Source organism: Sesamum indicum, linkage group LG5 (assembly GCF_026168435.1).
Source record: "Sesamum indicum cultivar Baizhima isolate 11 linkage group LG5, ASM2616843v1, whole genome shotgun sequence".
NCBI lineage: Eukaryota > Viridiplantae > Streptophyta > Magnoliopsida > Lamiales > Pedaliaceae > Sesamum > Sesamum indicum.
In genome coordinates, this window is record NC_142661.1 from 17963423 (window position 1) to 17978247 (window position 14825).

At 35.3% G+C, this 14825-nt stretch overlaps 2 protein-coding genes across 3 annotated transcripts; both read right to left on the minus strand.

Moving 5' to 3' along the window:
- Positions 1-346: 346 nt before the first annotated feature.
- Positions 347-5063, minus strand: LOC105161659 (putative clathrin assembly protein At5g57200). The gene is made up of 15 exons (XM_011079426.3): positions 4974-5063; positions 4698-4767; positions 4420-4517; positions 3974-4112; positions 3693-3820; positions 3502-3594; positions 3303-3353; positions 3118-3183; positions 2968-3033; positions 2773-2853; positions 2602-2682; positions 1860-2042; positions 1691-1766; positions 1444-1565; positions 347-1083 (listed from the first exon to the last, which is right to left on the minus strand). The coding sequence occupies exons 1-15, from the start codon at positions 5052-5054 to the stop codon at positions 625-627; spliced, it is 1794 nt and encodes a 597-aa protein (XP_011077728.1). The 5' UTR covers positions 5055-5063; the 3' UTR covers positions 347-624.
- A 1164-nt stretch (positions 5064-6227) lies between these two features.
- On the minus strand, positions 6228-13900 carry LOC105161660 (uncharacterized). 2 transcript variants are annotated; one of them, XM_011079428.3, is made up of 7 exons: positions 13746-13900; positions 10761-11838; positions 9522-9579; positions 9314-9432; positions 7852-7942; positions 6811-6858; positions 6228-6694 (listed from the first exon to the last, which is right to left on the minus strand). In XM_011079428.3, exons 1-7 carry the CDS (start codon positions 13771-13773, stop codon positions 6557-6559), a joined length of 1560 nt encoding a protein of 519 aa, XP_011077730.1. In that variant the 5' UTR covers positions 13774-13900; the 3' UTR covers positions 6228-6556. The 2 variants fall into 2 exon arrangements, with proteins under 2 accessions (XP_011077730.1, XP_011077731.1); XM_011079429.3 differs by lacking the exons at positions 9314-9432; positions 9522-9579.
- Positions 13901-14825: the final 925 nt, after the last annotated feature.

Consider the following 14825-nt stretch of genomic DNA (forward strand, 5'->3'; position numbering starts at 1 on the left):
AGATTCGATGCATAATATATATCATAATTGTTTCATCTAGAAAAAGAATTAATAGCTACAAACAATGAAATATATGTAAAATTGTTAAATTCTTTACAATAAACACATATTACTTCAAGTATAGCACGTAATATTCAAATCAAATTCTCATATAGTATCAAATTTGGTAATAATTCAAAGAAAGTTTAAATACTAGATCGTTAAAACAAAAAAGCAAACATATTGGACATGAAAAGAATTATTCTTAATTTTTTTTCTTTCAAAATTAAGGTATTGACTATTTAATTTAAGTGGTAAAAGCTTGATATAACCCGTGTGTACGTACAAAATACACATTGTATATATATATATATATTAGATATTTACATTATGTCCATTTAAATTAGCAACAGAGCTAGCTAGATCAGATCTGTGTGATCAAAGCTTACTTTCATACAAGTACCATATGAATCTTTTACTATATGTAGTTAGATCCTGGTAATATATGGATCTCATGAAAGCAAAGACAAGAAACACATTTCTTCCTAATGTTAGTCTATGTTACAAACTTGAAATGAATAAACATGTGAAACTTTTACCTTAAAGGAGTCAATATAAACATGTAAAACTTGACCTTAAAGTAGTCTAAAGTATGGTATGGTTTCCCTGCGGTGGCATTGCACTCTGCGCAAAGCTAAAGGGATCATCGGCAAATGGATTTGTAGACCGCATCTGAGACATTTGCTGTTGAGGAAACTGAGGTGCATATGGGTTATGAGGGACCATCATCATCATCATATTATGTTGCTGCATTGGCATCTGCTGTTGCTGGTGATACTGCATTTGCATTTGCTGTTGGTGCACCAGCATTTGCTGCTGCATCATCATCTGCTGTTGCTGCGGCATCATTGTGGACATCTGCACGTTCGTTGGAGGTGCGAAGTTGTTTGACATGCTGAAGGGATCAGGTTGATGGAACGAAATTGTTCCCGTTGTTTCAAAACCGAGGCCTGCGCTGTAGCCAGAGGCATGCAGCTGTAGTTGTCTCCGGGAAACGTCATCTTCGTACAAGCTATCAAGCAACGACTTGTCAAAGCCCCCGGCCTGATACAAAAATGGGTATATTATACGCATCTGAGCAGGATATGAATGGTGGCGCAACAAATGAGGGATTTTCAGGGGAAACTTTAGTGTATAGCCATTTGTATTCCATAGTTAGTAACTAATCCAAGATGTATTCTCACTTCCAAACAAAATCCAAGGGGTTAATTATAATAACCGCTTCTTTGTATAATTTATGGACTATCTCCACCACCTTTTGAAACTACAAAAACCTCACCTCTGTGTTTCCACGTAATCAAACAGCAAATTTTCTCAATGATCTGTGAGACAAATTTTTTACTTCTGGCAAAAGTAGGAATCACATGCAATATGCAAAAGTTAAATTCAAGTGAAAGGACAAACCATTTTGGTTTCTGATACTTGAGGTTTACTAATGTGGCTTGGTGCCGTCACTAGTGCCAACTCCCATCCAGAAACGTTACCGACATCGGTTAATGCATTGTTAGTTGGGGCTGGATTATTGTCTGCAGAAGAAATTAACCATCTCTTAACATGATATAAGTAACATGTACTGATCCAGGAAAAATATTTTTACACTTCGGAATGAAGCCCAAATTCGAGATTGTTCAAATGCAGAAGAGTGATTTACCAGGTTGAATAATTGCAAGGGCCAATGCGTTGCTTTCCTCTAATTGCACGGCATTTGGATTTACGTCGTCGAAATCCTGCAGAAGATTGGCGTAAAAGATGTAAGCTAAAGAAAGCACTTTACTAGGGCTTCCAACTGGAAAAGTGGAACGTAGGAGAGGAGAACTTACAAGAAGATCAACAGGCTCTGCAGCAGAGGCTGGTGGTTGGTTAACTTCTTTAGTCTGAGATGCAGGTTCCTCTTGTAAATGATCAGTCCTTTTTCCGTTTTCACCTTCTTTGACTTTTTTTTCATTCTCTTGTTGAGCTTGTTCTTTAGGCTCTTCTGGTTCTTCTTTCTTCTCCTGAAGCTCCTATTATAACAGTAACCATTGTAAATATTCTTAAATGGCATGTCAACCAATAGTCTGTGTTGCAGGTTGAACCTGCTCAAACCAAAAACTTGCAATATCAAGAGGAGAAGATGGAAAAGGTGGATATTTTGAATGCTGTACAGCATGTTATGTTTCTAGGCTTCTGAAATAACATCTCAGTCATTGATAACTCCAGAACAATTGAGAAGGTCTCTTTTTGCTTGACGCGTGCATTTCTTTCAGCAGTTGAATCCAAAAATAGAGAACAGAATTCAAGAAATGTATAGCAAACTCGTATAAGCAAATCTACTCTATGTTTGGATCTTTGATTATGGAAAGGAAATGGAAGAGAGGGAAAAGAATGAACAAATAAAACAGAGGGTACTATCACATGAAGTAACTAAAGTATTCTTCTTAAAATTACCCAAAACCAAATGTAGCACTAGAAAGCAATTAAAACACTTTAAGATTAAGATTTGCATTTATCGGTGGTCGGAAATGATAAGAATAGAACCATATATACAATGAAAAAGAAAGAGAACTAGGGTGATCTTCTTACCAGTTTCTTCTGTGACACAGAACCTGCCTGGGGTGCTTCCTTTATGTATTCCTCCATAGTTGCAAGAAATGAGGGAGGAGGCTGGGGATTACAAGAAGGAATTAGAAAAAGAACCACAAAAGCCATCTGTCAACAGAACTATTATGACACTGAAATATGAAGGTAAAAAACCTGTCTCAATGTAGGGAACTGAAATGTCTGAGCAAGATCCAAAGTTCTGCAGAAGCCATAAAAATCAGCTAGATGATCTGCCTACACAAGCCATGGATTATGAAAAAGAACAGAGAGGTCAGTTATCAGGTCTATTGGCACTTTTATCTGTATATTGAGTTATTCTTGATCATGACATGAGATGAAGATATCTACCTGTCGTGCTGCTTTTTTGTAAATATTAAGAGCTCTAACCGCATCGTGTTTGGGCATTTCAAAAAACTGTAAAAGAAAAAATAAGTTATCTCTGACTTGGTAGATTTTTAATACAGTAAAGATGTCGAAAAGTTGCTTTGATGATCATACCATGTCTACCAGATTAATTATCCCATCATTGATGGCACAATATACTTTAAAGCTCTCTTTCACGACCTGCATCATTGTACAAATGTCAACTTAAGAAAACTGGCTTTCAGAAAATCCAGATGATTATTGTACTTTATCAGAAACTTTTAAAATCAATAGTCTTGCACATAGGTAATTTTTCATACCAGGGCCAAGGCGTACTGGATGAGAAAGTTGTGGCAGGCTCCTCCTTCAGGCTGCCAAATTTTGGACCCATAATATATCATATTAAGATAACAAATGTGTAGGGCAAGGAGCACATAAAGATGAATACTAAACGGAGAGTTCAGGTATGCAACCTTAGTACCTGCTAACAAGTTAATCCACAGAAATATGATTTATTACCTGGCAACAAACAAGGCGATATAGAAGCTGCTGCAATGTAGGTATCTGCTCCAACAGTTCTTCCGTACTCAACGTTTTTGGTTTACTGTTTGTCTGATGCAGTAAATACCACTTGATTTGTACTCTTAATGCTTTAAAGAATAAAATTTAGAAAAAAGAAGTCGAATACAAAAGGAAGGAAGAAACCATACCTTAGATTCTCCAGGAGCTGATTTTGGTACTTTATCTGCCTCTATATCATAGTGAATGTTCCTAAAACATTCAAGTCTTTCCTCCAGATAGAGTGCATACGTTCGGACCCAAGCAGAGCATTCCCAAGCTGCATATAAACCATCTAAATTTTAAAAAAGAAAATGTCACTCCATTCCAAATTTGATTTTTAAGATGTAACTTTTTTCATATGTGGACAACATGAAAAGGGCTAAAGAGATCGAACTAAAGCAAAGTTGCCCCATTGAGAAAAAAGATTTACCTAGAGGACCTGAATCATCCCTGAAATTGGCTACTTGGAATATATTTCCTCTTCTGGAGAAGTGCCTTAACTCTTCTCTGAAGCTCGGATCACCTTCTCTTAAAACCCTATGAAAAACTATCAAAGTCTTTATTGCAACCTGAAATTATTCGGTTGATCGTTAGGGATTCAATCTCAATGCCATAGTAGTCACCGATACAAATGTCAGCATATGCATATAATTCACCAGCAATCAAACTCTCCCTTAACCACGTTATTGAGATAATTCCTCACACCTTTAGTCTATAGGTTAAAGAACTATAGTCACACATATTCAACATTTGCTCGAACAAAAAAATGCATTGATCACTACAATTTTGGGAAAAAGGGCACACATGAAGATTGGTTTCATATTGATACAGAAGGAAAAACAAAGCATGAAAGTAAAACGACTAGGTAGACTTTACAATCCAGCTGCGTGTCTTTGCCAATCTTCTGGAAAGCGCATGAATGCAATAGCCAACATCAGCTCTTGGACATGATATCGCTACCGCTGCAAATATCTCTGTCCGAAAATAGACAAGAAAATCATGAGAATTCCAAAACGTCAAACTGAATGGAAACAAGCTAAGTCTAGTCTTCTGCCAAAGGGGCGATCCACACAAACAGAAAATCCTCAAAATTACCAACATAGTTGTTCCAAAACCCCAAACATGACCCCTAAAATCAACGAAACTGCACTCACTTCTAACATGTCGTTCCTTGGGCGGACATTCTACATGGTTGGTGGCCTTGACAATTGCAATGTCCAATTCCTTGCAATAAAAACAAAGCACATTTAGCCCCAAACGCAACCAAAAACAACAATCACATCCATAAGACCAACCCGCACGAAAATCTCGATCAAGAAATCCCATGAACGCAATTTACTACACGTCCCAGAAACCAAAAAATGAAAGAAAATGCACCAAAAGATAATAAGTTTGCATTCATGGGACAAGAAAAACAAAAAAACACAAACCTTGAAATCGCTATTGACCTTAGCTAGGCCAACCTTGGTGGAGTCCTTAAGAGCCCCATAAGCCTTTCTTATGCTTTCCATTCAAGGTAAATGCAGCGAATGATACCATGCAACATCAATGGCCGATCAAATCTCTACAGGAAGAGAAGAGATCCAAGAGAGAGAAGAGGGTATTGATGTGTTCTTCCTCCTCTCTTGTCCTCTCAACCGTGGGATTGCCAATATTACACAAACAACAACAACGGAACGTCTCTCTCTCTTTATCTTCCTTCTTTCTCTCTTTCTTCTTTTAACCTCAACTTTCTTCCCTTCAATTATGAAAATCTTTTTTAAATGATTTCAGAAAATATTAAAGTTAAAATTTTGATTTTATTTAAAATAAAGTATTAAACTTTTATTTTTTTTTAAAAAGAAATTACATAAATCGGTTAATTTATTGGTCCTAAAACAACGTAATTGAATTATCTAATTATTTTGTTATATACAAAATTATAGTTTTCATTTAATGATAATGTCATTTTCAATTACTTTTGTAGTTGTTTATTTATTTATTTTTAAAATAAGTTTGATTAATCTTTAATAAGATGAATCTGTATTTGCAATGGACATAGATGAGATGAAATAGATAGTTGTTGTATTCTCTTAATTTTAGGGAATTAAAGATTTTTTTTTTTTATTTTACAATTTGGGGGAGAGTGGGGTAAAAGAAAATCACATGTATAATCAAGGGTCCAATATGTAATTAACAGAAAATATTTTCTTTCACATTTGAAGATATGAGCAAAGAATTGGGGCAGGTGGCAATTTTGGTCCTTTGGTAGTTGGTGGAAGTTAGCCTTGTTGCCACTTGCCAATCATCTTGCAAAATTCTATCCGTTGTAAATTGTGTGACTGATGTGACAAAATTGCCCCTCGTCCTACGTGGATTTTCATACATTGATAGTTGGATTTGGGTAAAGAAATTGAACCCATGTTTCAATTAAACTTACGAAATCACACTTTTTCTCAATTTTTTTTTAAAAATTACACCAACAACCTTCCACAAATTCATTGTATACACTTAAACTCCATTTGTTAGAATTTAAACGAAATAAGAGTTTGTTGTAATTTGCCTTTATAATTAAACATGGTATTATTTTTTATATTTTGCACAAGCATCGAGTGTAATAATAATTCATATAAACTAGCACCTCAAAACACACGCACACACATGAGACATTTATGCATTTTGTGTTGGGGACTAGTCATAAATCATGAAATAGAAGCGCATTGTTTGCCATGGTACTGATTTCCCATTCACCATCCAACCAGATTATCTCAGAATTTTGAGCATTCTTACACCAGATTCCTGTCAGCATCATAAGATCATGCATGTATACATGTAACCAATCAAAATTCTCAGATGCCTACACTGACATCTCAAAGCTCCCAATACTTCCAAAAGCCAGCAAATCGTAAACAAACCAAGCGATGATCCGGAGCGCGCCTGCAGCAGCTCAAACCTTTCGATGCCTATTCTGCAATTCAAGAATTTTCTGGTATCCCCAAATACTGAAGTGAAGATCTCACAAGTTTGGAGCTTTTCACCTGTGTATTTTAGATGTGCAGGATACATTGTCTCTGCAGTTCTTGAATTTTCTACGCATACGTGACTGGTCCTGTGAACCACTACTCTTTGAACAATCCAATTTACGTCTTTTTGCAGCTAGCCGGGGTCTCAACTGCAGAGCATGTATTCAGCATTTGAGATATGTATTTCAAGTTGATCTATCAGACAAAGGAGAACTACAATGGCAAAGTGAGTTTTGGTTCGTGGAGAAGGAATAGCAGAACGCACCATCTCTATATACTTTAATTGCTTCATGACTTCTTCTGTGTCTAGCTCCTGAGTAAGCAATAAACGATTGTTATGTTAAAATGTAGTAACTGTTTGTAGTAGAATGAAATCAATTCAACAGTGATGTTAAAAACAGGACAATCAAAAATCATAGTGCTAAGCTTTATCATAAACGGCAAATATAACGATAAATATGTTATAAAAAAGAAAAAAAAAGACAGCGATAATAATTGATAAAGCGTTCCAGGCAAGCACAGCAATTCTGATCAAGACTTGTTGACCCGAGTGTATTCAGAGTTTGTTTAAACAGACTAAAACAAGGGCGACTTTAAATATATAAAGCTTCGTGCAGAGGAAAGTAGAAAAGGAGGAAAAGGACGACCTTACCATCAATATTGCAAATCAATTAACTTGGGGACTTCAACTTAGTGTGATGAACTGATTTATTTTTATAACTTAATTGCAAAGTACTGAGTTTAGTGTCTTAGATCATACACTTCAATGAAGATATCTCCATTTCTACATATAAAAAGAGTTGTTCGGGTTCATCCAAATGTAACAAATCAACTGGAGAAGCCAACATTTTCTGCGAATAACGTCTAAAACGATAGCAACTTTCACTAATTCACTCATCAAAGATATTTGAAGAAATTTCCTACCTGATAGATATAGAGAACATGATAAATTGAAATTGCCAGAATATGAAGGCCTAATATTAGATATATTGATTGACTGAATTTACAGTTTATAGACACTTTCTACCTGTCGATATCCTTCTTTTATGTACTAAAAGTCAACATTTCAATCATGGATCAGGTTTACAGCTCATTGATTATCAATAAATCAATAGTATTTGCACAGCTCCGGGAGCCATAATAAGATAACAAGAGCAGCCTGAATCATACTACGGGAGCTAGAAAATTATTTAGAACATTAGAGGACAAAACAGAATTTGTAGAAGGAAACACAATAAAATTTGGAACAAACACGAATGTTAAGATGGAATGTAATAACAAAAAAAAAAAGAAGTTAGTGAAATACCTGGGGTACGGCACAATCTGCATGTGCTGGATCCCAAAGAACACAATGGAAGCATTCCCAGTCATCAGTTTGAACTTCAAAAAGAGGGGCCCTGCCATATGTTCAGTTTGGAAAACTAGTATGTATAAATATGACTAGAAATAAACATTGGCATATTTTAGTGACTGTTTAGCAACGCAAGATTAAATAAATGATACACCAATGAAAATTAGCATATGCTGGATATATCTCTCGAACTGCGCAGACGTCACCTGATTTTTCAATCAAGGTTCAAAATATGAGCATACAAGGTCATCTATCAGCAAACTAATACTGAAAATAATGTCTTCGCTAATGCATTCACATGAATCAGTTTAAACTTTCGCTCCACAGTACCAAGAGGAGCCATTTTCTTAGTCTAATGGTAACCGAGAGGCAGACAACAAGCTATACCCAAATTTCCATCTTTCAACTGCAACATAAACTCAACGTAACAACAATACTAGTCACGTGTTCTCTGAAAGAAAATCTAGTTCACAGAAAATAATCATAATAAAACAGCAAAGCCACAAATTTAAAAATGCAGATAATGCACCACAACTTCACATTCCTTCTCAGCGCTTAAAATTCTCCAGATATTCCTCTTCAATCATCAGAAATTGGAGCAATTCGACTTGTCATTCCACAATCTTGGATTATCTTTTGTTTCTTACAAGCAGCAAAGTAACACCTACTTCACTGAACTCCCTCCTTTCTCATGTCTCTGTAAGACTTCTACCACATAACTTGTTAAATTGTCAATAGTCTGTCCTACCAAATAATTTCTATCACACACTAACGAACAAGAAAAATAGAAAAACAAAAATCATCAGTTTCAACTTTGACAGGATTGTAAGATTCCCTTCAACCAGTCAATGCTATGCTCACCAACCACAGTATTGTTTCTAATTCAATTGCATCATATGGTTTCCTATGGTACGGTGTTATTATCATAAAGTAGGGAATGCTAAAGAAAAATCTACGAGAAGAAAAATGTCAATAAATAACAGAGAGAATGAACATTCTTCAAAGCAAAAGCATGTCTTTGGCTCTTTGCAATAAATAACAGGAAAGGACTGGCCTCACATGTTTCCTTTAAGCTCTTATATAAGGTGCAACTGTTCTCTTTTTTTATCATAATGCAAACAGCAGGGTAACCAAAAATTTCACCCAAGGGAGCTCGATTGCATCAATGACTTCCCAAAAAAAAACAAAAAAAAATGTAATCCTGGTTGCCCTTGCTTGAATCGGATTAGTTTTCTTGCCATAGTCTATGACTGTGTCATTTAATTCGAAAAGCCCATACTGATATTCAAAGTACAACTTTCTGTGTTTTCCTCTTCTTATTTAAAGCTTCCTCTTTAAAACCAGCTCCTGATGTATTAAATTCCATGTCAAAATCTAAAATCCAAAGTTTGTGCTCATTATAGAAACACAATGTTACCTGCGCCATTTTGCACACATAGTTCCATCAACACCTTCCCCAGTGCCTTCAATGACCTCACGGCACTGAAGCCAGTTACCAATAGAACTGAGCTTCAAAGGTTTTATAGAATCCCTTTCCTGGAAGAATCATGCTATCTTCCCTTTAATACCCTCACAAACATGCTGATAACCAGATAGATTAACAATTAAATCGGAAAAGGTGTTACCTGCAAGTTAATTTTATCAGAAGACATTTCCAAAGGATCCCCTATAAGATCACAATCCCTGTCGCAATTGTGAGAGCTAATTACAAGAGCGGACAAATATATATTATGAAGCAGTAGAATCAAAACTAGAACTAGTCTAACAAAAAGAAAAATCAAAAGTAGAAGTCATCAACCTACTGAAATCAACTGAAGCCCATTTTACAAGCACAGAATCCACAGGACAACATAAAGCTTCAGTTGCAATCACACATAGTGCGCACTATTGAATGTCATAGATTTTAGCTTCACACATCATCCAGCGTTACAGAAACTAGGTTCACTTACTCGCAATACTAAATTAATCACTCTAAAAAAGAATAGTAGGCTCTACCAACCATGATAAGACTATATCTCTAGGTAAAAGTTTACATGATAATATCACAAATCTAAGTGTATTTCTAAAGCCAATATATATTGTTAGTCAATACAATTGGCGAATAATGGAAGTCATATGTTACTCAACATTTAGAAATGGAAGAGAAACGACAAAGCAGACTCATGCTCATTTATGATAGGATGCTTTCCATGATCTGTTAACAAACAAGAACACTAGAGAAAGATAAGTTTGTAGCCTAGTTTGGGATTTGGACAAGATATGTGTAACAACTAGCACACAAAACTATCTGAACATTAACTGGAGAAGAGAAACCAAGTCCTTCATTAATCACCAGATAAGTAAACGCCATGTAGAAAATGGTTGAATGACACTAAAAGTTGATTAGAGGTCAACATCCTCGAAGGAATATATGTACAAGCGCGTAGAGTTATTGAAAACTAAGACTGAGTTACAACATAAGTAGAATACATAAATAAGGTTATGGTAAACTACATCGATATCCCTGCAATTAGCTCTAATTACACAAACACATTGTGAATTTATTTTACATCGACACCCCCTCAAGGGCAAAAACTTGCACAACACCCCCTAAGTTAAATTACATCGACACCTCCTCATAGGGTACTTGTAATTTTGCAAAGAGCAAGAGGTGTTTGTGTAATTAAACCTAATCTCACGAGGTGTCGATGTAATTTATCCAAAATGTTATTCTCAACTAACCATCTCTCTCTCAACTTCACTACTAAGTTATCTCATTATTAATACTTCTCCAGAGTTTACTCATACCGGAGTGACAAAATAAATAATAATAAAATGAACAACAATTTCAAAACATTGGAAGTATATGAAACTGAAGGACATACTCATCAATGGGGCCACACCAATCTGGAACATCAGCTTGAAATTCATCGCCAATCCGCACACTTGACATATAAGGCTCCGTGTCTCTGAACATGAATTCCAAGGATCCTAATTCACCTTCTGATACTGAATATCGATTTCTACCAAGTTCAGCACTGATATTGTGTGAATTACTGGGAGATTTATCTTTCAATATTTTATGCTTCTTTTTCAAGCAAGAACCACAAAGCCACTCACCAACTGGCAGTATTGTAATATTAGGATTGTAGCAAGAAATATGAAATGCATCCTCGCAATTATCACAAATTAGCATATTTAATGTACTATCCATCTGCTCACAGGCTTTGCACGACTTTGAACAGTAGTCGTCACTACTAACACCAGTATTTTTGGTAGAATTTTGATCCTGTTTAATCCAAACTTTATCGAGCAGTCCCTGACTTCTAAGAATTGAAATGCATATATCTTTTTCTGAAATCTCTTCTGGCGCATTTTCAGCAATCAATGCACCAGAAGAGGAGCACTCGCCTGCATCGTCGGCATCAATTTTCAAGGAAGCTGAACTAATTCCCAGATTTGACTTGGAGGATGAACAATTATCATTACCACTGCAGACATTCAAAACCCTTTCCACGTCAGTTATCAAGGCCTCTTCAGAAGCTTCTTCCCCAGCAGGACATCCATTAAGAGATGCTGTAGCTGCTGTATTGCAGTCAACTAGACCCACAGTAGGTGATCTTACAGCTTCTGTTGCATGTTCAGAAACAACTACAGGCTCTTGGGCAGCCGAAGAAGGGGCTTCAGAACTGATGGCAGAATGACAACCATTACATAGTCTTGTATCAGCAGAGGACTGGATTGTCACAATGGACACAGCATTCTTACGTTGTCTCCTACGTTGATATACAAAAGTAGGTGTGAAGTTTTGCGACATTGTACTGGAGGTTGATAGGTGGGAATATTTTCTTGTATAGTTTATGGAACAGAAATCATCATCACTTCTCCCCTCTGGAATAGGTTCTCGACAGCCATCCAAATGGTGTTGGAGACGATATGAACATTTTGTCCAATCCTCAGTACCTGGCATTGAGTCACAGGAAACTTCGTGTTATGAAGTAAGATGCACAATAATCAGCAACTTCCATTGCAACAAAGATGGGAACTATGCATTGGCATCATCAGCTGATGCATACGAAAATTAACAAATCAGATAAATTTCTCCTCAGAATTAAATAAATCAGACTACAAATCAACTGCAAGCTCAACTTCCACTGCATAAAGTGCTTTCTAGGAAGTAAAGTTTGTCTGCTAGCTGAAACTGTAGTGACACACCTTAAATTGCACTACATTTACTTGAAGATATCAGAAAGCCTGCACCTATAACAAATAAGCGGTAATGGGCTTTTGGATCATCTCTATACCTCCTTTGTTACTAAATCCCTCATGATAAAATGCTAATTATGAACACATCCCACCAACTTCACTGGAGAATACTGACACAGACTCTTCAGATCACCATTCAATTCCCAAGAAAACCCCCTGCATATACTTCAATTAAAGATTTACATGCAACATTGCAGCTCTAGTTAAAGTAAAAGAAAACACAGTGAAGTTTTCTGAGTGAGTTGCAACACAGATATCAGGAAAAGTCAACCAACATCTGCACATCTGGGTACTACAAATCACCAAGTGTAAACATGTTTTAACAACCTCTAGTTGTTAGAATAGTCCAAAGACGTAAGAGGAAACACCACTTCACCGATACCACAGATGTACTTTTAGCTTAACTGTTAGCAAAGATCCAAATTTAGAGAATAAATACAGAAAATGGGGAAGTGTCACCTGCTTCTCTTCTTATCTGATTTACCTAAATAATTTTAAACACCTGAGAACACATATTTGCTTGATTCACACACAAGGTCAACCATGTTATTAGTTACAGAGATCAAATTCTAAGAATACTTATAGTAATCTGGATTTAGGATTCCGATTCATATTGTTGCTTCTGTGTTATTACTCTACACAAAAGAGGAGGCAGAAATAGCAGGCAGGTTCGACGTTATAAACTGGAAAGTCCATCTTGATATGAATTTCTTAATCTATATCAAAATTTAGCAAGCTTTGGTACGGTGAATCAACAAGATCATACAAATGAAGGCCTTCCTTTCTCCGAGTTGAAGAGTAGATCTCATTCAAATATCTTTCCAAGGGAAAATTGAAAAAGAAATGAACAAACAAGTCAAAGTTAACCAGAAGGTGATGAAACTATATTTTATGGTCTTGTTTAGCAAATACAACCTAGATTAAAAGATGTCCACTCAAATAATTTCTCCATTTAAGTAAAGACCTAAGCTTAAACTTTTTATTAAAAACCCATCAAGTATTAAACATATCCTTTTCATGATTCAAACATTACTCCTTACATATACATGATTTTTCTTTTGGTTTTTGGTTTATACAACCCTTCCCTCCCTAATTGGACCATAATCTGTCCCTTCCATCTTTAAATTTCGTTCTAAATCTCAAATATACAAGCTCCCCAACTATTCTTGCTTGTACTCGATTACCCATCTGATTTCACGAACATCTCACCATAAATAATGCTTTTGCCACCCTCTTTATCAGATTGGTAACCCATTAATAAACACTCTTTCTACAAATAAACATCATTCTGATCCCAATTTCCATCTCCAGGCACATATTCTTCCATTTAAGGGTTTCCTGTAAAGCATTCCAATAGTTCAAACAAATTGCTAATCCTACACTGAAACGATTACAAACCCATTTAATAGAAAAACAAACATTCACATAATTGCACAGGCATGTGCTGCACACTGGATTTCTAGTCACGGTAAAACTATCAAGCATATAGCACAGGGATTGGAAAAATATATATATTCAGTACTATTTCTATCCGACTTTCAAGAAACCACAACATAAAATTCAAGATAAAAACAAGAAACAGGAAAGATTGGAATATTTCATACCTTTAGTGTCCCATTGCAACAGTTGCATCAGTAAACGCTTGCTCTAAAGCTTTTTGCAGGACGCTGGGTTTTATCTAAGAGAGAGAGAGAAGGAAAGAGGGAAGGGAGAAAGAGTTGTAGTTGTGCACAATGAAACAATATATTGCAACTATATTATATGTGTGTAGGCAAATATAAAGGAAGAGTTGAAAAGGCTAAAGAAATATGCTTTGGTGAAAATACAAACACAAATACTCCAAAGGTGCTTTTTGTATAATTTCTTCACAAGTTATGTTTGAATTAATGAATTTAGAGCTAAGGATTTTAAATTAACAATAGTGAATTTATTGAATCCATTTTGATAATGTTTAGCACAATGAATGTGATTTCAGTTTTATCTATTTCTTGACAAATAGAGTTAATTGAAATTGTTTTTTTAAAATCTTTTTTTTTTTTTTTTTGGAAACGCCATCCTAATTGAAATTTTAAAAAAATAAATGGGAAATGATTGAAGTTGTTTGTGGTAGATCCATCCATTGAATAAAGTCACCTTTGAAATGAATTATTTGTATTAGCAAATATCAAATTTATAGAATGGCATTCATTCATCTAAATATCACTAAAAGTCAATATCTATACCAGTGTTATCTATACTATTAATAAAATGAACTATTATATCGTATAAATTTTTGAATATTCAAATTTACCTTTTAAATCATTCACTTCGACAAAATTTGACCATAATAGTAATTTCAATATTCTCTTTAATGGATTTACTAAATACCTCTCTAACATCCTCAACTTTTTGCACTTCAATATTTTTGAAACCACTATCACATAATTGATAACCAACTTATCAATAAAAATATTAAGTATTTATCATTTTTAGATATTTTTGCACACACATGAAGTGTGTTGTGTACTGCCAATTCATATAAGACCACCTTAAGTTATTGGGTCATAGAGTAGGTACACTTGTAACCACTCCAAGATTGATATATTTACAAAGGGTAATTTACATAATGACAATGAAAATCTCATCCTTCAAAGAACAAGCCTTGTTAAAAGACATTACCAGGACGTGTAAGATCAAGATTTTTT

Coding starts and splice junctions, on each gene's coding strand:
- LOC105161659 (XM_011079426.3), bottom strand. CDS start 5,054: ATGGAAAGCATAAGAAAGGCTTATGGGGCTCTTAAGGACTCCACCAAG. Junction 4,768..4,973: donor AGGTCAATAGCGATTTCAAG/GTTTGTGTTTTT, acceptor TTTTATTGCAAG/GAATTGGACATTGCAATTGT. Junction 1,566..1,690: donor CCTTGCAATTATTCAACCTG/GTAAATCACTCT, acceptor TTTCTTCTGCAG/ACAATAATCCAGCCCCAACT.
- LOC105161660 (XM_011079428.3), bottom strand. CDS start 13,773: ATGCAACTGTTGCAATGGGACACTAAAG. Junction 9,433..9,521: donor CTGATAAAATTAACTTGCAG/GTAACACCTTTT, acceptor TGATTCTTCCAG/GAAAGGGATTCTATAAAACC. Junction 6,695..6,810: donor AATTAAAGTATATAGAGATG/GTGCGTTCTGCT, acceptor CATGCTCTGCAG/TTGAGACCCCGGCTAGCTGC.